The sequence below is a fragment of the Sinohyriopsis cumingii genome, chromosome 2, assembly GCF_028554795.1.
Source record: "Sinohyriopsis cumingii isolate HCF-2022 chromosome 2, ASM2855479v2, whole genome shotgun sequence".
NCBI lineage: Eukaryota > Metazoa > Mollusca > Bivalvia > Unionida > Unionidae > Sinohyriopsis > Sinohyriopsis cumingii.
Genome location: NC_142962.1, coordinates 124,892,116 through 124,912,040, shown reverse-complemented (window position 1 = coordinate 124,912,040; position 19,925 = coordinate 124,892,116). Strand labels below are relative to the sequence as shown.

General features: G+C 38.7%; 1 protein-coding gene across 2 annotated transcripts; it reads right to left on the bottom strand.

Moving 5' to 3' along the window:
* Nucleotides 1-1,069: 1,069 nt before the first annotated feature.
* On the bottom strand, nucleotides 1,070-19,661 carry LOC149805755 (membrane progestin receptor alpha-like). 2 transcript variants are annotated; one of them, XM_089950428.1, is made up of 3 exons: nucleotides 19,333-19,661; nucleotides 14,422-14,494; nucleotides 1,070-13,181 (listed from the first exon to the last, which is right to left on the bottom strand). In XM_089950428.1, exon 3 carries the CDS (start codon nucleotides 13,177-13,179, stop codon nucleotides 12,157-12,159), a length of 1,023 nt encoding a protein of 340 aa, XP_089806554.1. In that variant the 5' UTR covers nucleotides 13,180-13,181; nucleotides 14,422-14,494; nucleotides 19,333-19,661; the 3' UTR covers nucleotides 1,070-12,156. The 2 variants fall into 2 exon arrangements, with proteins under 2 accessions (XP_089806554.1, XP_089806553.1); XM_089950427.1 differs by lacking the exon at nucleotides 14,422-14,494 and having other exon boundaries at nucleotides 19,333-19,659.
* Nucleotides 19,662-19,925: the final 264 nt, after the last annotated feature.

Sequence of the window (19,925 nt, the reverse complement as noted above, 5' to 3'; positions counted from 1 at the left end):
TTTCTTTGTTTCTCTGACATCACGTTTTCCATTAGAGAAAAGTGGAAATTCAACTTTTTGGGAAAGAATCTAAAGTGTAAATAAAACATGAAACAAGCGCAGAAGTTACTTTTTATGAAAAAATGACTTATTTATTGATATATATTCTTTAGTACAATATTTAAATTTGCAATACTTATACAAAAACAGAAATATAAAGCATAAGTGCTTACAGTTTTAAAATACTTCCAGTACCATGTTTTTTAAGCGATGACATAAAAATGTTTCGCGAGACTCAAATAGGCGTTCTCTAAACCAACTAATGTCAAGATAAAGTTACTTAATGTTTCAGTGCCGGAATTTGACATTGTCGCTGCATACATTATCTTAGTGGTGAGAAAAAAGTCACTATGCAGATGCGTTATCTAGGTTTGAAGTATACAATACGAAAACAGACCAAATGGAGATGATCTCACTAACACTGTGAATATTCCACCTGGAAATGAATCAGCGTACATGAAAGTATTATTTAAATACTAACATTTTAACAGCGAAAAATAACTTGAAACACTTTGTGCTTGCATTCCTACAGGCAGGCATATTTAAAATAGAGGAATGTGATATTTGGAGGTCAGAGATAAAAGTCTCTTAGTTTAATGTTGCGATGATGCATATACTCCAATATTTATATGTATATCGGACAGTGGTTATTAATTGTTTTTGATAAATGAATGATCGGTTGGTAGTCTGTTGAAAAAAAAACATTCTCTGTGGTGACTGGCTGCTGTACGCTTACTGTTTTGTGCAGCCGTCAAATAATCCTTAGCGGAAGAGACGCAACTAACATGCGCATTTCCAGCAAAATTAAGACATTGTGTGCAGGCAGTTATTTCCAGAATCTCATTTTGTATAAATTATGTAGGTCATATTTAAAAAGCACTGCCATCACCATCCCTCAAAAAAAATTTGGGAAATAAAACTGCGATGCAAACTGAGCAAGGACTCTGTCCAACCACCATCAGCTTTATTTGACTGATACTAAATTAACAAACTATTATTGGAAGATTAATAATGTAAAATGAAGAAAACATGAATCGTGTTGTTTAATTTTGCAAAATTCGAAGATAAATATGGATAAACCAATAGAGAAAAGCTATAAATCAAAGCTGTAAAACCACACAAGATATGTTCGTCACATTCCAACATACTGATCAATAATATCAATATCGAACGTAGTTTGATAAATCATCCTCCCCCATAGCTAATGGACGATTTGAGGGAGGATATGATGTCGCCTATTCAATAAATGGAGAATGTTTGCACACAGATCTGTCTGTAACACAGCGGTGTACATGTTATACACATACCGGTATTTCTTGCGTTCCTGAGCTACGGACTGTTTGTGGGTCTTACCGGTATTTCTTGCAGTCCTGAGCCACGGACTGTTTGTGGGTCTTACCGGTATTTCTTGCATTCCTGAGCCACGGACTGTTTGTGGGTCGTTTTGGTAATATGCACAGAATCTTTCCAGATTAAATCATATGTTTTGAGGACTTGTATATCCATGCCGAATATCACGATGTTATGTCTTAAGCCATTTTGAATTTCATAGCTACATACAGCTGTAACCAAATACTTATACCGCTAAGTGTCTAAACCGTACACTACTGAATTGCGGACAGATCTGTATCGCACATTTTAATGAACAGGGAACATTATACATCAATTCGTACATCAGAGTGAAAATGGGTGTGCAAAGCTGTTTTATTGGACTATAATCGGAAGATGCCAATAAAGTGTCAAACAGGCAACTATCCTTCAAATGGGACCATTTTCATACGAAAAATACATCCTATTCCTCCGCCTTAATATCACACAGGCATGATCTTACTACACAAATTGTCATACTCAAAGACAAACTTAAGTAAACGGTTGTAATAACGCGAATAACAAACATGTTTTTGTGTTCACACTTTCTTCTTTTTGGGCCCCGATTGGCCTAGTGGTCTAAAACACTCACCGTTTCGGATCATTGCCATCTCACCCTGGGTTCGACTCTTAGGCTAGGCTAACATGGGTACGTGAGAAAACTTGCCAGTAGTTTCTCGTTAGTCAGTGGTTCTTCCCGGAATTTTCCAGGGTTCCTCTTCCACCAGTTATACTAGCCGCCATGTATAACCTATATTGTGCTGAAAATGGCGTTAAACCCTACAACAACAACTTTCTTTTCTTTTCTTTTTTGTTTCCCAATATATTCTCTGATATTCATGACGTTACCCGACTTCACCACCAAATAGTTCTGTGCATGTGTCTTTTCAGGGTGCATGTACCACAAAAAGTCGCTACGTTCAAGATAATAGTCATTGAAATCACGTTCTTGTCATCTCAAACGACGAAGACACAACGCTAACGAGCGCCACTCTCAAATGAGAAAACAAAACGTAAATGTAGCAGATTAGGGAGACGATCGTGAGATATTTGCTACGGCTAAATGACTTGATTGAAGTTACATGTCCGAACTTAGTATGGTTTGAAAAATACAAATTAGTTGCTATGCCAAAGGGGGTTGGAACAGAAGTTTACCATAAATTAGCTATTTTAATGTGTATAGTGCCGAAACACGATACTTTACTTTACTGTCAAAGCAATATGCATCCCATGTGGAAATATGCGTGTATGGTTTGAAGTTTTAATGTAGCTTTAACAGTTTTGCAGTCATATCGCTACGATGTCTGCAATGTGGTAGTTTATAGTGGTCTAACAATGGGGCATTATGCCGCAGACATGTATTATGATGTTCCACCCAGTCGCATTATCCCGACACCAACCTGTCCCAACACTAACCTCCTAATGCTGAGCACCTAGCGAGACAGCTGTTAGTACCATTTTTATAAGTTCCTGGTTTGACTCGGCCGTGGTTTGAACCCACGACCTCCCGCATCCTAGTCGGACGCTCTAAACACTAGGAAGCCGGAGCGGTCGGAGAATAATGAATAAAAAGTGGTTTTCATGTGATTATATTTCTTCTAACCTTCAGCTCTATTAATATAAATAAACCTCTTTTCATTTCTAGGACATGCGTACATACATACATACATACATACATACATACATGCATGCATGCATGCATGCATGCATGCACGCACGCATGCATGCATGCACGCACGCACCCCCCACACATACATACATACATACATACATACATACATACATAAGTACGTACGCACGTACAGAGTCAAATATACCAGAAATATCACGCATTGTTAACACTACTGCCATACTATAGAAAGACGCATTTTTCTTTCAAAACTACTTAATAAATACATAGAATTCATTAGATAGAAAAGTACTCTATTAGCAAAAGTCCACAGCAAAGCCAGCGGAGCAAACAATCTTAATGAGTGTACAATAACAAACCCAGATCAAACTTTAATGGGTGTACAATAACAAACCCAGATCAAACTTAATGCGTGTACACTAACAAACCCAGATCAAACTTAATGCGTGTACACTAACAAACCCAGATCAAACTTAATGGGTGTACAATAACAAACCCAGATCAAACTTAATGCGTGTACACTAACAAACCCAGATCAAACTTAATGGGTGTACAATAACAAACTCAGATCAAACTTAATGGGCGTACAATAACAAACCCAGATCAAACTTAATGCGTGTACACTAACAAACCCAGATCAAACTTAATGGGTGTACAATAACAAACTCAGATCAAACTTAATGGGTGTACAATAACAAACCCAGATCAAACTTAATGCGTGTACACTAACAAACCCAGATCAAACTTAATGCGTGTACACTAACAAACCCAGATCAAACTTAATGGGTGTACAATAACAAACCCAGATCAAACTTAATGCGTGTACACTAACAAACCCAGATCAAACTTAATGGGTGTACAATAACACACTCAGATCAAACTTAATGGGCGTACAATAACAAACCCAGATCAAACTTAATGCGTGTACACTAACAAACCCAGATCAAACTTAATGGGTGTACAATAACAAACTCAGATCAAACTTAATGGGTGTACAATAACAAACCCAGATCAAACTTAATGCGTGTACACTAACAAACCCAGATCAAACTTAATGGGTGTACAATAACAAACTCAGATCAAACTTAATGGGTGTACAATAACAAACCCAGATCAAACTTAATGCGTGTACACTAACAAACCCAGATCAAACTTAATGGGTGTACAATAACAAACTCAGATCAAACTTAATGGGTGTACAATAACAAACCCAGATCAAACTTAATGGGTGTACAATAACAAACTCAGATCAAACTTAATGGGTGTACAAATAACAAACTCAGATCAAACTTAATGGGTGTACAATAACAAACCCAGATCAAACTTAATGCGTTTACACTAACAAACCCAGATCAAACTTAATGGGTGCACACTAACAAACCCAGATCAAACTTAATGGGTGTACAATAACAAACCCAGATCAAACTTAATGCGTGTACACTAACAAACCCAGATCAAACTTAATGGGTGTACAATAACAAACCCAGATCAGACTTAATGCGTGTACACTAACAAACTCAGATCAAACTATTTCTTACATCATATGATAAAGCATGCAATTTTATCACAACTGAAATATCAAAACTGCACGTGCTGCTTTAGCTCAGTTTTATTAAATTAAAAAATTCTACGTGTGTTAGATAGTTGATATAATTGATATATAGTGCAGAATTTAACTGGTTATATATTAATAATGACTGTGCAAAATTGGCTATTTGCAAACTTGTGTTAGAGCATTAGAGACAACATTTTAATCAACGGGCACCTTATCGAACATTTGCTTGTAGTAAACTGTGGAAACTCGTGACGCTACAGCATGAAGCAGCAATATCATATACATAAACAACACGTATTAAAGTACGCATGTAAAATTTAATATATTTCGGAAGACAAAAGTAACTAATGTAATAGTCGTCTCAACGAGTGGTGACCATGAAGACTTATATTCAAGATAATGTTCTTAGTGACAGAGGAAGTCCGATTAACCCTTCCTTTGAAATGCTTGTCCCAGCTTTGAATTAATACTTCCTGTGGAAAATTTCTCCCAGGTTTATATTAACCCTTTATATGGAATATTTGTCCCAGCTTAAGATTAACCCTTCCTGTGGAATGCTGGTCCCAGCCTTAGTTTAACCTTTCCTGTGGAATGCTGGTCGCAGCTTTAGTTTAACCTTTCCTGTGGAATGCTGGTCCCAGCTTTAGTTTAACCCTTCCTGTGGAATGCTGGTTCCAGCTTTAGTTTAACCTTTCCTGTGGAATGCTGGTCCCAGCTTTAGTTTAACCTTTCCCGTGGAATGCTGGTCCCAGCTTTAGTTTAACCCTTCCTTTGAAATACTTGTCCCAGCTTTGAATTAATCCTTCCTGTGGAAAATTTCTGCCAGGTCTATATTAACCCTTTATATGGAACATTTGTCCCAGCTTAAAATTAACCCTTCCTGTGGAATGCTGTTCCCAGATTTAGTTTAACCCTTCCTGTGGAATGCTGTTTCCAGCTTTAGTCTAACCTTTCCTGTGAGACATTTTTCTCATTTAAGATTAACCATTCTTGTCAAACGTTTGTTCAAGCTTTTAGCTTTAAACTGTAAAACGGTGCAATGATTTACATCCTCTGGTTGCGCAAAAAAAACAAATCAAATAATATTGTAGTAGATCTAAGGTATGCGCCAATTGTTTTTACGTCTCCATTTTACAGATTTATTAGATTTTAGTGATTCATTCTTCGATTGTAGGGAGTCAGTGTTGAGAAATATTTCTCAGACCGAGTAATTAGTTTCGCAGTTACGTTCAGGTCAGGCCCGTTAAGTGGGACATGGAGCCAAGTAGTTCCTATTAAAACTTAATTGTGTTGATTGCTAGTGTATTTCCATGTGAAATATTTGAGAGGAGACCCCTTTGCAGACTAATATATATTGTCAATATGAAAACAGCGTATCTAATTGTTCTATATTAAAAATGTATCTATGTATGGGTGGTTCTTATCTGGTTCTTCCCCCAACAAATATACAGGATGCCTTGTATATCACATCATGTGCTGAAAATGGCATTAAACCCCACAAAATCCAAACGAATTAAATCATCAAATTTCATTATATCGATGAAACATTACAATAATACACAGACGTTACTCCAAAAGGTTCAGAAGTATTCTCTGAAGAGGCAGGTTAACCATGAATGTTGGGACATGTAAAAGGTATATGTTAGAAGTTATCTAATTCTTTGCATTGCTATGGGTAAAGTCAAACAATTATTTAACAGTAATTTGAATGATTTTTTGGAATATGTCAAACAAAAATAGTGTATGCATGTTTGAATAGATAGGAAAGTGGGTACTTTGGAAGCTAGATATGTAGGTAAGTGGTACTAGGCAGGAAGGATGTTGTAGTTGGTCATACGTAAAATTTAAAAGCAAGGTGCTTGTGTAAGACATTATGAATATATTAAACAAGCAATATCAAACGGATCACACACATTAAACTGCTATCAAAAGCTGTGTGGTTATGACGGTTTTTACGTAAAGTGATTAGGAAAGTATTCTCGGAGAAAATAATTTGCTTAAAAACTTTGCTTTCTCCTTCAAATACGTTTCCCGATCATATTACAGTAGAAGAATTGGTAATATGAGGAGGAACTGATGAGCATCCGTCCTCTATTTCGATTATCCTTCCAGAGAAAGATGGCAGACTTCCCCATATGAACGATAACCCATTCTCCCAATTACATAAACCACACAGCCTGGGGTAGACCCTGACATAATGGTAAGAAGATGAACACAGAAATCTTCTTACTTGCAAAATTTCACTGGCTAATCCAGCTAAGCTAACAGGCTGTGTTGACTGGTTTAGTTACGTCTGGTGGCCGTCTGTGCTGCCACCACCGGACCTACCAGATTCAAGGTTTGCCTCTGCGACGCTAAATGTCTGAGGTAAAATCTCGAGAAGGTTGACTCTGCATGACAGCCAACAGCTTCTATTGTATTTCGAATCGACATGTTACGTTCGAACGCGAGGCTCCCAGAGATGGCTCGAATCTCATGAGCTGTTTTCTTAATGAGGCGACTCTGATCTTGTGAGACATCAGAGTACACAAAGCGTATAAAACACTTCAGCCACGAAGCATCAACTTGAAGGTGATATCCCGTTTCCCGGCTTTCACCAGTTAGAAGAGACGTTTGCGAGTGCCATGACTTGTCTCTGCTCGTTTCAAGTAGTGCGTGAGAGCTCGAACATGATCTTGCATTGCTGCTGTTTTCGACCTGTCACTGGAAGAGACTAACACATGACGACTCTTTTTTTTTATCGACGGACGGTAACCTATGTTTTGGCTAAAGGCCTGGTTGTGTCAAGGTGACCACCGAACCATCCGATCTGAACTTAAAATAGCTCGGGTCAACAGAGGGGCATTTAGATCGATTACCCGTCACGTGGAAGCTAAAGCGATTACGAAACATGCCTTGTATTATACTAAAATTTTGTGCGAAGTTTGGGATAAAGGCTCGAATTTATTCAAATTGAGCGATGTTAAAATCCAGGATAGGTTTCATTTTGGAAACTGAGGGATTTTTGGTTGATTGAGATCAAAATTGGGTAAAAGATCAGAAAGGTCTTTATCATGTCGTTTGTTATGCCAGAAAGTCTCCAATATCATGAAGCGTTAGTTTTTGATAGTGATTGGTGCAAACTGTTTTCTTCAAAGAGCCAAAGAAAAGAGTCGGCCAGTTGAGGGACTAAGGCACTCCTAGGGCGATAGTATTAGTCTGGCACCAGTCTCTGAAAACACGCCACTTTCCCTCGTAAACCTTCAGAGTGGAAGGCCTTCTTACTCTCGAGATTCCATCTACAATCGAAGATTTGAACTATTTTTCTAGCAAGGCTGTCCTGATAAGAGCAAAGCGTGCAAAAGAAGACGATCCGTGCAGGGATGGAACATTCGCGACCGTGCTTGTTTAAGAAGATTGGGTGGCCGGAATATTATTGGGAAGATCTATCGCTAGATCAAGTAGATCAGTGAGCAGAGCTTGTCTCATAGGACAGGTGAATCATCTAGTATTTCTAACTCCGTAACTTCTGGTTTATGTTTCCTATCAAGACCATATGAAGGTAGGTAGGCGAATGCAACAAACCCATGCAAACCGATTGACAGTTCATCCACAGCCCAAGCTTCTGATTATGGGACTGGAAAGATGAAGGTGGCAACTCGTGATTATACCTTCTCGCAAAAACGTCGATCAACTTACGCCCCCAAAATGTGCAGATCGGATTGAAAACCGATTGATGGAGAGACTATTTAGTATGCAGGAATTGACCTCTCCTCGACAGTGTCGGCCAAGGCTTTGACTCTGCCAGAAATGTGTCTGATTTCTAAGTTGATATCGAGTCTGTCCACAAACGGAGAAACTGCCAAATTATAACACACAGGTTGGGTGATTTTGGTGTCCCCCTGCCCTTTGAGAATATAGGTTACCACCACAGAGTTATCGGACATAATGACCGTTTTACCTTAGAGTCGATATTTCCAAAATGTGAAAAGTATTCCTTACAGCCTTCATTTTTTTTAGAAGATTGATGTTTAGAGGCCGCTGTGCTAGCTCCCACATGCCGCTGACGATAGTGAAATCCGGCGCAACGTGGGTAACCCAATCGTACCTACCAGCGTGCGTACATACCATTATTTCCGCCTTAGGGCTTCCCCATCGTAATCTCAATGGTAAACCAACCTTGGTTACGCGATTGATCGTATCTCAGACACGATCATGACCGTTCGATTGAGGGGACTTAAAAATAGGCTTTTCGCCATTATGCTAGCAACGTCATTGTAAGGAGAGAATGAAAAGAGAGACGAGCGGGATCAAGTCCGCTGATGCAATGAATAATCAGAAGAGTTGCAAGAACTCTTGCTGAAATCCAATTCCGGTTCAACGATCCTAATAACGCGAACACGAGGGAGTCGTACCAAATTCAGGTTAGTGATAAACTTCATACCCAGAAGGGCAAAAAGCTGGGATGGACAAAGTTCGGACTTTTCCCAGTTCACTAGAAAACCTAGATCATTGAAAGTAAGAGAATATCGTTTCTGTCTCGGTGTAGAATAGAACTTAACCTGTTTCTGATGTATGTCGTCCAGGTACGCTGCCGTGGTTCTAGATGATGTCGATCGGTACAGGGTGAGGACCCGGTTCAAAATCTTGGTAAAAACCCCAAGGGTTGATGGTGAGGAAAAAAGATAGGATTTTGAACTGACAAGCCATGTTTCGGTAAGTAAAAATGAAACAATTCGTGATGATGGGTTGTGAAGGACATGATAGGTTAGATTGAGAATGACAGCATAATTGTCCCTTCGGACGGAGAGGCGGTCTGATCTCGCCCTCTCTATCTTGAATTTCGGTGGAGCAATGAATTGGTTGAGGCGATTTTACTCATTGATCATTCTCAACTTGTCGTTCGCTTTCCGAATAAGAAACAGGCTTGAAAGAAAAAAAACATCAGCAACTGTGCCCTTTGCCAAATCTCAACTGCCTGCTTTTCGATGAGTGGCCGTGTTTACTGATAGGAGGCTCCTGATTTATCGCAGCTTCTATAGGATTCCCTCCTAGGTTGGTTAGATTTGTCTCCTGACATTGGGTTGGGATCGGTTTTGGTAAATATATGGCTGAAAAGATCCCTTGTCCAAACATGGCTATTACCGGACATCTCCGAGAGTAGCAACTGCGTTCAAACCAGCGCTGGCGTGATATGGAACACATTTTGTCCACTTTATAAAACAGTGGAGTCGATATATGAACAGCTGATACATTCTTATCAAGGTCAAAAATGAAGGCGTCTAAGTTTTACAACAGCGAGATCAAAATGTCGCTTGAACATGGCTTTTCCGCGTCACCAATGCTACCCGGCAGCCGGCCATTGATCACCTTAATTCAAGCCGATTGGGGAAAGAGCCACAAGGACGGCGTCTCTTCCCTCTCGTCAAGATCTGTCAATTCTTTACCTTTGTTGTGTTGAGTAGCGGTAGGGGGTTGAGGGCATTCTAATGTAGCCAACATCCTATAAATGTCCACGACGGCGGCTTTAAAGCCAAAGGTTAGTCAGTCTGTTCCATGGTCGGATCTGAGTATGTCTGATTTGAAAGAGCTTCGTCACACTCACGGTGTGCCCAGTTCCAATCTGGGTCTGCTTGTAGTTCTGATAAGTCATATCAGGTGGTATCGAACACTCAATTTCATCCACTTTGAAAATGTCACTAGCTCTCCCTCGTGGACAAGCAGTTTAGATACGGAAGTCCAACACTACCGGAGTAGGCGGCTAGTTTGCCCGGCGACTGGTTGGCCTGTATGATGGTGGTATAGAAGACGGTTTGGTGATCTAAGAAGTTGGATCCAATAGATCCGGTACATACCCCATGTCTCCTGACTTAGACCCCCAAAGGCCATGATCGGGGACTTACGCCCGTTGGGAGGACACTTCCATTCTCAGAAGTAGCATTTACAGCATTTTGATGACATTTTCGCTGAAACGACACGAGAAAAGAAAACAAAGCATAAATTATATATATATATATATATATATATATATATATATATATATATATATATATATATATATATATATATATATATATTGCCCTTTATCAATTAACAGGAAAAGACGAATTGTGTCTTTTAGCAGGGCTAGTTTCGCGAGCTAACAGGCTAATATTCTAACGTAATGAGATTGAGGAACGTATTTGAAGGAGAAATTTACTATAGACTACCCGAGGGTAGGTGGTTCTTAATGGGGTATCCTCTGGGTTCTTCTTTCTTCTTTCACCAAGTATAGCCTACTTTACCCTGAAAAATGGCGTTAAACCTAAAAGAGCAACTTACTAAAGAAGGCTATTTTGTACAACCCATTTGTTTTGAGCGACAATGACCTTGTGCTTTGACCTTTCATTCTCCAAATCAATACCCCTGTTATATACCGTAAGTCCGGTATGAACCTTACTCAAAGTGCATGGTCTAGAGCTAAAGTTAGTTTGAAAAGAAAATATTTTTCTTCCTTCAGTCAGTGATATTGACCCTCATCTTTTTGTTTAGTGACTTCGATCTTGAGCATTGACCAAACTAAACTGGAAGTCTTTTTGATTACCCCAAGTGCAGGCCATCCACGATGTCTTCTTCGAGTATGTTAAGTAGAAGTTATAGTATTTTGAGGAAGCCATGTTTCTTCATTCAGTCACGGTGACCCTGACTTTAAACCTTTGACCCAGAAATAGACATTTATTCTTATCCGATGTGCAAGCCATGCAGAACATTTGGTAACTGTAGGAATTGGAGAAGGTATTTTGCGGAAACCATACCATTTTTCTTCTTTCACGTTTGGTCTTTTGACCCAGAAATTGATGGGTTATTGCTTCCTCCAAGTTTAAGTTTGGTAACTGTAGATGGTAGGCAAATGGAATTATTGTACTGAAAGGAATTCAGTAATAGATAGACCGACGGGCAATATAACAATACGCTTCGCCTAACCGACGCATAACAAACAGTTAACTTTAGCGATGGCAATCCTTTGTAAAAGCTGTTTGTCCTGCTCATTGACCGATAACAGTAGAGTTGACAACGTGTGAAAGCTAATAACTAGTATATTATCAATCGAACTGGTGAATGGTTAGTTAGCAAATACCGTATATACTCGCTTATAATTCGAATCCATTTGCATCAACACTTACCTTTATCTGCTGCAAAATGTAAATTAGGATGCATGTTCTACTGATTACAAACAGCATAGACCCAGATCTGCGGTCACAGAGTGCGCCTTCAGATATGGGTCTGTGCAGGTTGCAGTTGAACACAACTTATATACTAATATATACGGTACAATGATTATGTGCGAACAACGACCACTAACAAGGGTGAATGGTACAGTATCTCCCGAAAATCTAAGGAAATAATATGAACTTCAAATATTATCCTCATGTTTTGGCCGACGTTTTAACTTAGCAAATTGTATTTTCGCTTTAATTCATTCTAAAACAAACAAAGAAGTAACCAAAACAGAATAAATCACACGAGTTATATTACAGGACCTGCCACATCAGAATGAACGAGAAATCTAGCGCTATTCTATTTTTTTTTTTTTGGTGGCCTACGTTCACTGGAATTTGGACAAACATCTTGAGACGTAACTTCGTAAATTCCAAAGTACCATGGCATCCGTTGCGATAATCAGTAGTATCGTAATGAGAATCATGATAAGATCTGGTTCAGCATGGCTACTTAATCCCTGCATGTTGAAAAAATGAGCTGTCCCCAACTGGTACATCTGGGTTATGACCGTCAGCACATGGAAGATTTGATGCCCATGGCCTACGATGTCAAACTTTCCCGGCCATGTTTTCTCGGGCTGGTGTGCTGCAAAAGCCATGGCTTGGAGAACAAACAGAAACATTACAATTACAATGCACTCGACTGCTGTTGAGGTACAATCTTCTTCATTTTTGGCGCATGAAATAAACCTCGGAACCACTGGGATTGTACACGTAAAGGCTTCAAAAGCCATGGACCCAAGAAAAAAATATTTACGTTTTAAATTGCCAGGATCTTCGCCATAGCATACCTTTGCTCCACAAAGCACGAGAAAATTCAAGACTGTTACAAGGGCTAAAATCGCAAGAAACCAATGTCCAAAGATTCTGTAAAACAATGGGTCTGACTGAACGTAGTAGTATACAAGACCCGATCCAAAGCTGTACATCGTGGCTCCAATGTAATCCACCATGAATGCTATGTAATGGACGTATGGAGACTTAGAGTGAAGAAGATGCACGCAGCTACTGGTAAAGTCACATATTATGCTACAAATTCCGAACGCTAAGACTGGCCAGGAATGGGGATCTTTTAAATAGTCATACTCTTCTGAGTAGATGTGTAACCGATGCACGATCAACAAGGCCCCTATAAGATGTGTCCATATGTTCAGGGTTTCGTTGTGAAGCTGAAACAAGCTTTTCACATAGTATAACCATCGCTGGTTCGGCAGACGGTATCCTGCTAATATGCTAGGTTCGTGAAGCACCTTGGAAACATGGCTAGCCGGAAGTGTGGGCTGTAATCCTCTTTCCCAGGGAATAAACTGAAGACATCTTTTCAGAACGTCATGAAAACTGTTCGTCATTGCTGAAAAAAACAAAACCGTAACAAATTCAGTTCGAAAACACCAAAATATCTTCGATAAGGGACAGATCTTATATGTTTCGGCAGAGATGGCAAGGGCAAACATGTGGTGGGTGTCTACTGAGCTTTATGGATGTAGGTAAAAAGATGTTTAGAGCGGATTTGGTGGGAGGCAAATGAGGACGCCCATGGGGAGAACTGAGGCTGGCAATTGATTAACAATAAAAATTCCGGCCTCCAAATAGCTCGACAAAATAGTTCTTGCTCTAACTTGTAAAAACGAAAATAGATACATTCACTTTGTTGCAATAAATGTAATTATATTGACGTGAAAGATTTAAAAACAGGAGTCTTTTCTTATATTACCGTCGGTTTATAATATATGTCCTTTCGTTTTGCAGCTGGATATATAGTTATTTACAACAGGATCCTTAGGTTTATGCTAATTTAACCGAGGCCTACCGTTTCATAGACACTGCAGATGTTAGTGTTTGTTTCGCTGGTTTTACAGTTTCCGCGGTTGGCGAAACAGTGCTGCTTGAACCAACAAGCAAGCCTATTTAACAAGATATATTTGTTAAGAAGTCGATGTAGTTAGAGCAGTCGTAGTTTCATAAGTCGCTATATTAGATGATATACGTGAGTGGATGTGTCAGAGGTATCAAAGGGTGGAGGCCGTAAAGTGTACGGGTAAAAAAGTCAATGGGCGTTTTAGAGCTCGACATTTCTCTATTAATAACTCACTGCGTCCCGACCGTAAGGTTGTCACGTGCCCCCTAAGGTAATATTTCAAATACCGGTGAAGGTGGAAAATTAAAATTTAAATAGCTCCGAGACCACAGTCAGCAAAGCCGACGGTCTAGGTATATAAATAACTAAGGTGAAACGTAAAACAATTTAATAAAATATAGCTAATGCATTCAATAACATCGACAAATTTCTTCATCACAATTTCTTCCGAACAAGTACAATCAGTGACTTATTCACAGTTGCCAATTACTATTTCATCACATGAAATTAAAGGTCTTAAGTGAGAGTATTTTCTTTCAGTGTTGTCCCTGTTACTCATCTGTCAATCACTGTCTGCCTCTTGTTTCTTATTGGTACTTCCTATACCCCTTGACTACGTGCTCTCCTGGCACTCATGGATCTGTCCTTCCGACACTTCCGGTACTCTATCACATTGCTCCTTCCGGTACTACACCTCCACACACACTGCTGACGTCACACAATGAACGCCTACCACGTGTTCTCCACGTCTCTTCCCTTGTCTCCGATCTTTAGAGGTCGACTCTAACACCCATCCGGGAGGCTTCCTGTAGAATTAGGAGGGGCGTATATTCTTGTCTCCCTACTCTGATCTCGGGAAAATTCGCCACACTCTCTCAGACATTTCATCAGAATCCCGAATAAATTATCAGGTCAACTCCCGCACTCACATCAAAATATTCCATTCAAGCTTTGTTCTGTAATAATTGTGCTATAACAATATCTTTAACGAGTTCTAATACATGCATACACATCCCTAAATTGAACTTCTCGATATAGTAAATTATCATCATCAATAGCAATCATACGCATTTTCTACCCTACGAATTATAAAAGAGGCAAACAAATATACAAATTCTAATTATGTGTGCATAAGTCCAACATTGCTTAACTCTGCATAATTCACAATCTATATATTCGAATACTGATAAAGCATATACAAGTTCTAATACTATTCACTCATACATTCAGTTATGCATTACGATGTAACATAGTAAATTACACAATTTATTTCGATTCCAATCCAACAGTCTACATACGTTAATCTTGCATGTAAATAATTCACTATATGCTACGTTATGATATGTTGATAACTCAGCTATACATGGATGATTCCATTTCTAATAAATCAAATGCACATAATAATGTGTCAATCATGCAAGACTTATTTAAGAAAGTAACGCAAATTCTGGCGAAGATATGTTACCTCAAGAAGCCTTTTCTCGCAAATCCAACATAGAATTCCACTAGAATTCCTTCCCGCCCTTTAAACGAGCGCATAACTTGGAGTACAGTCTAATGCCTCTCAACTTATCTATGATCCACCCCTGGCGAGGTTCACACATGTACTGATTGAAAAAATGGATTTGGTCTGAACTTACATAGCTGCTTATTTAGACTCTGTTCTATATTTGAATATCTCAGTTTGGACTGGTTAGAGTCCGGGCTCTTTGAAAACTGCCTTGGGTAATTTAACAATTACTCGTTATACTCGGATTTACATTTACCAAAGCCCGGGATTGCTTTCAAGCCGGTCGTGACATCAATGACTGATTGCAAAACAAACACCAGAGTCTCTAACTCGTCATCCAGGTTGTAGAATTCCCTTTGAATTTACCGCGGACAGGTCGTTACGTAATTGTTAAACAACAGAAATGCAGTTTCTTTGTGTTCAGAATAGGTTCTACAGTCGTAATAAATTTTTCCATAACGTGACAAAGATGTACCTAGTATCGCAAGAGAAACTAATTTTGACACTCATTCTTGAGAAGTAAAGTCTTAGGATATTGACCGAAAGAACAGCAGTAGCTAAAACAGTTAACGAACCCAATAAAGGAAAAAATACAACAACAACAGCAACAACAACAAAAGCAAAAATAACAACAGACTCCAAAAGCTAAAGTGAAATCATTAGAACGAAATGGGAAACAACAAATACAACACCATATAAAACAACTGCAACAAGAACGTCAAGGGAAAGAAGAACAGCAACAAAAAGTTAAACAATAACAAAAAAAAAAGGCCAAAAACTAAAACAACAACAACGGAGAGAGAAAAAGGGGAGACCGAACATGAAGACAAAAGAAACAATATAAACCTAGGGAGCTATCGTAGAACGAAGACAGTAGAGAGAAGAAAAAGAAATGAAAAAGGACAAACAAGAGAATAGGAAAAATTACTCTAAACTAAATTATGACCATGACCTAGAATGAACTATAATTCTGAATTTGAAATAAACTGAAAAAGTTACTGAAAAGAATAAAAACAATAAAACCCTACAAATTTTACAATAATAAACTATAATATATTCGGGTAACAATACAGTTTTAAAAAAGATTTTGCAAAATTTTATAACCATAAAAAGGGATGGTGGCACCCTAACTGGTCTAAAAGATCAAACAGGTAATATCCCACCCCAAAAAATGGAGGAATTATTGTATGCCTAATTTATTTTCGAACCGTATTTTACAACCAACATTTTTTCCGCTGAAAATTGTTGCGTCATCGAAATGAAAGAAATATAATTAATTTAAATTACTGACGTGTTTTATAATCATTGGTATACAAACTAGTTAACATTTCTGAACAAGTACAATGCTTTAATAAGTTTTCAAAGGAGAGGTCGAGTATGCTGTCTCAGAGAAAGTGCTCCCGCGTATTTACAACATTCTTGACCCACCGAAGATTGAGGTAAATCTGAACCCACACAAAATCGAGGTAATTCGGAACCCATCCAAGATCGAGTTAAATCGGAAATCCCCAAGATTAAGGTATATCTGAACCCATTTGAGGCCAATGAGAAACCCGACCTGCTAGAAAATTCTGTACCACTAATAAAACTTGCTGCCATAAAAATGTGAAACTTGAACAGTACATTATAAATCTTCATGACAAACGTTCTGAAACATTTTTAAACTGTGTAAATGTTATAATGGCTAGTTTTTCAGAATATCAAAGAGTAATTTCAAGGTTATGTTCTTTGGAATGATTCTTATCAAGGTTTTCTTGTTATAGGTTACTTGATTTATTCTTCTGTATAGTTTAAATAATCTTTCGATGTGTGACATTTTCTTGAATTGCTTCAATAGACAAATTTATTTAAAAAATATTGTCTTCTTTTATTCTCCTGACTTGGTTATTCTATCTCTCTCTAAAGGATCACTGCCATCTCACCTTTGTCTGCGTGGGTTCGAGTCTCGGGTTCGGCCAATGTGGTATGTGAGAAAGCTTGCCAAGTAGCTTCTCGTGGGTCGGTGGTTCTATCCATGATTTTCCCCGGTTCTTCCACCACCATTTATATAGGCTATCATGTATAGCCTACATTGTGCTGAAAAATGGCGTTAAACCCTACAACAACATCTCTCTCTCTGTGAACACTTTCGTCTTTTCGCCGATAGCGCGATTTTGGATGCTGCAAAAGGTCTACCTTGAGTAATGGTCTAAGAATGTGTATTCAACTCTTTAAAGATTATTTTAAAAACTGTAAAAGAAATTCCGTATACTCCATCCCGAATCTCAATTTTCTTATCATGAAATAACTTGTAACATGTTAAGACCACATCCCACAAGACGAAAACAGACACAATTTCAAAAGAAAAGTATCGACTTTAAAATGGAATATACGTGTTCTGATCAAGTTAAACGTTTGTGAACAGAAGGTAACCAGTTCTCGAATTAAGTGGCGTTAAATATATATTAACATTCAGAAATCGCCCAAGTGACTCTAGGCCAATACACCAGTGATCATTACACTCACTCATGGGTGACATCCTGTACGTATCATGTATTTATTATATGGGCAGTTGTCTAAGTATAAACTACTTATTGAACTAAATAGAGGTATAGAATATAAATGTACATGTATACTCTAAGAAAGTAACTATTTTCAAACTTACATTGCCAAATATTTGCTACATGTGAAGTTATTATTTCGCAAGCAGTGAATAAGTTTAGCAAGTAAATATAATTGTTAAATGTACCACTGCAAAGCAATATTTCATACACTATCTGTACTCGCTTATATGCAAATACAAACAGTATAGACCCAGATCTGCTGGCGTATTATCCTACGGTAGATCTATGTATCTGTGCAGATACACCTAACTTATAAGTGAGTATAGACGGTACTCTGTTTAACTTGTGAAACTCAAGCCATTCCTTACATGGCAGCCTAAGATAAAACTACAATGTCCATCACATCCTTTAAAAAAAAAAAAAAAAAAAAAAAAAAAAAAAATGCAATTCGTTCTGTAAATTTTACTTTTAATGCTGTGATCCCTAATCCCCAAGGATGCTTTATAAAGCACAGGCGGTTAATCTGTAGTCCAATGATGGACCCCAATTCTTGTATAGAAATAGGAAATACAGTCTGATGTACATACTTTACAATCCAACCCCCATTACAACTCTGTGATCTTGCAAAATTTTACTTCGATTTCCGGTGGCATTTCTTCATTCTTTTCTCATTATTGGTGCACTTTTAGGGATTCAAACAATAAAAGAAATATACGAACGACGGACAGACATCGGGACGCTATTTCTTGCGTCTTGCGACAATCAATGGAGTTAACAGAGAGAGAGAGAGAGAGAGAGAGAGAGAGAGAGAGTGAGAGAGAGAGATTGAGAGAGCGCAAACCATTATAACCAAACGAGAGATGTCGAGCAAACAATATCTTTTTCAAATGGAACCAGTACATTTGTCTCTCCATAGTATATGTAGGGACTCTATGGAACTAAGCTTTTATGGGGGTGGGGGCTGACATTATATTTCGCTTTCTTTTCTCAAGCTATCTGGAGACCGGAATCGATTCCAACCTCCTCGTCTTCTTTACCCAAACATGACGATATATAGGCCTTCAGATCTCCACCGTTTTGGAGAGAGAGAGAGAGAGAGAGAGACTTGCCCTCAGTGCCATAGGGAGAGATCACTGGCCCTGGGGTAAGAAACATCTGGGTCTCCCCTAGTTCTTGTTCCAACAAAAATTTTCTTTTATAAAATTAAAAAGTATTGTTCGGCTTGGGCCCCGGTTATATATCTCTGGTTGCCTCCCCACCCCACCCCGGTCGACTCTGCTTGCCCCCCCCCCCTCCCGATTTCACCTCCAAACATGTTTCGGCCTGCATCCGTAAAACTTACTAGCTAACTACTACATATTTACAACGAAAATAATTATGCGAGCGCCTCTGCCTACACCCTCCCCAACCCCTAGGAAAGTTGGAAGAACAATTAGAGCTTGAAAAAAAAGAGACAACATTCCATCTATCGATGAGCATGTTGCTATATGTGATACATTTCTAGAGCTAGGATTTGGTGTTGGTTACGAAGATGACATGCATTATATAAAACGCGCAGTGAATACCGTGCGAATTAATGTGTTTTTCTCACCTGCTTTGACCACGGAGCTTCTAAATGCTGCCCAAGGAAATAGATGTAGTGCGTTGCTGAACAAATTAAATCCGTTCTAGTTCTATTTTCCCGGAAGCGACATAACAATTATCAACGAATACCCTGGCGAAAAAAAGTATTAGTATGCAGCTAAGATCGGCAAGTCATCAAACTAAATCACACCTGGTTAATTTAGCCAGTCGGGCGGCAATGTTGTGGTTCCGCTGACTTGGAGATTGATCAACAGGTATTGTGCAATGCCCGAAATATGTGTACTAAAGGTGTTACTCATATATGTATCTCTTTTACTTGTATATACATATATCGGTCTGGTATGTGTTTCAGTTTAAGCTGACTGAACTTATGTATACATGTACATGTAATTTAGCCTAAATAAGTATAATGCATAGTTCACAGTTAGAATGTTTAAATTTTAACATTTGTTCGACTGCATGGTGTACGCATCCAGGGCCGCGGACTTGGTAGGATAATAAGGACAACATTCCGGGGGTTCACATCTGTTAAGGGGTCCACGCCGTTAAAATTTGTAATTCACAGGGACTTACTTGAAAATTTTACCTAGTGCCTAGGAC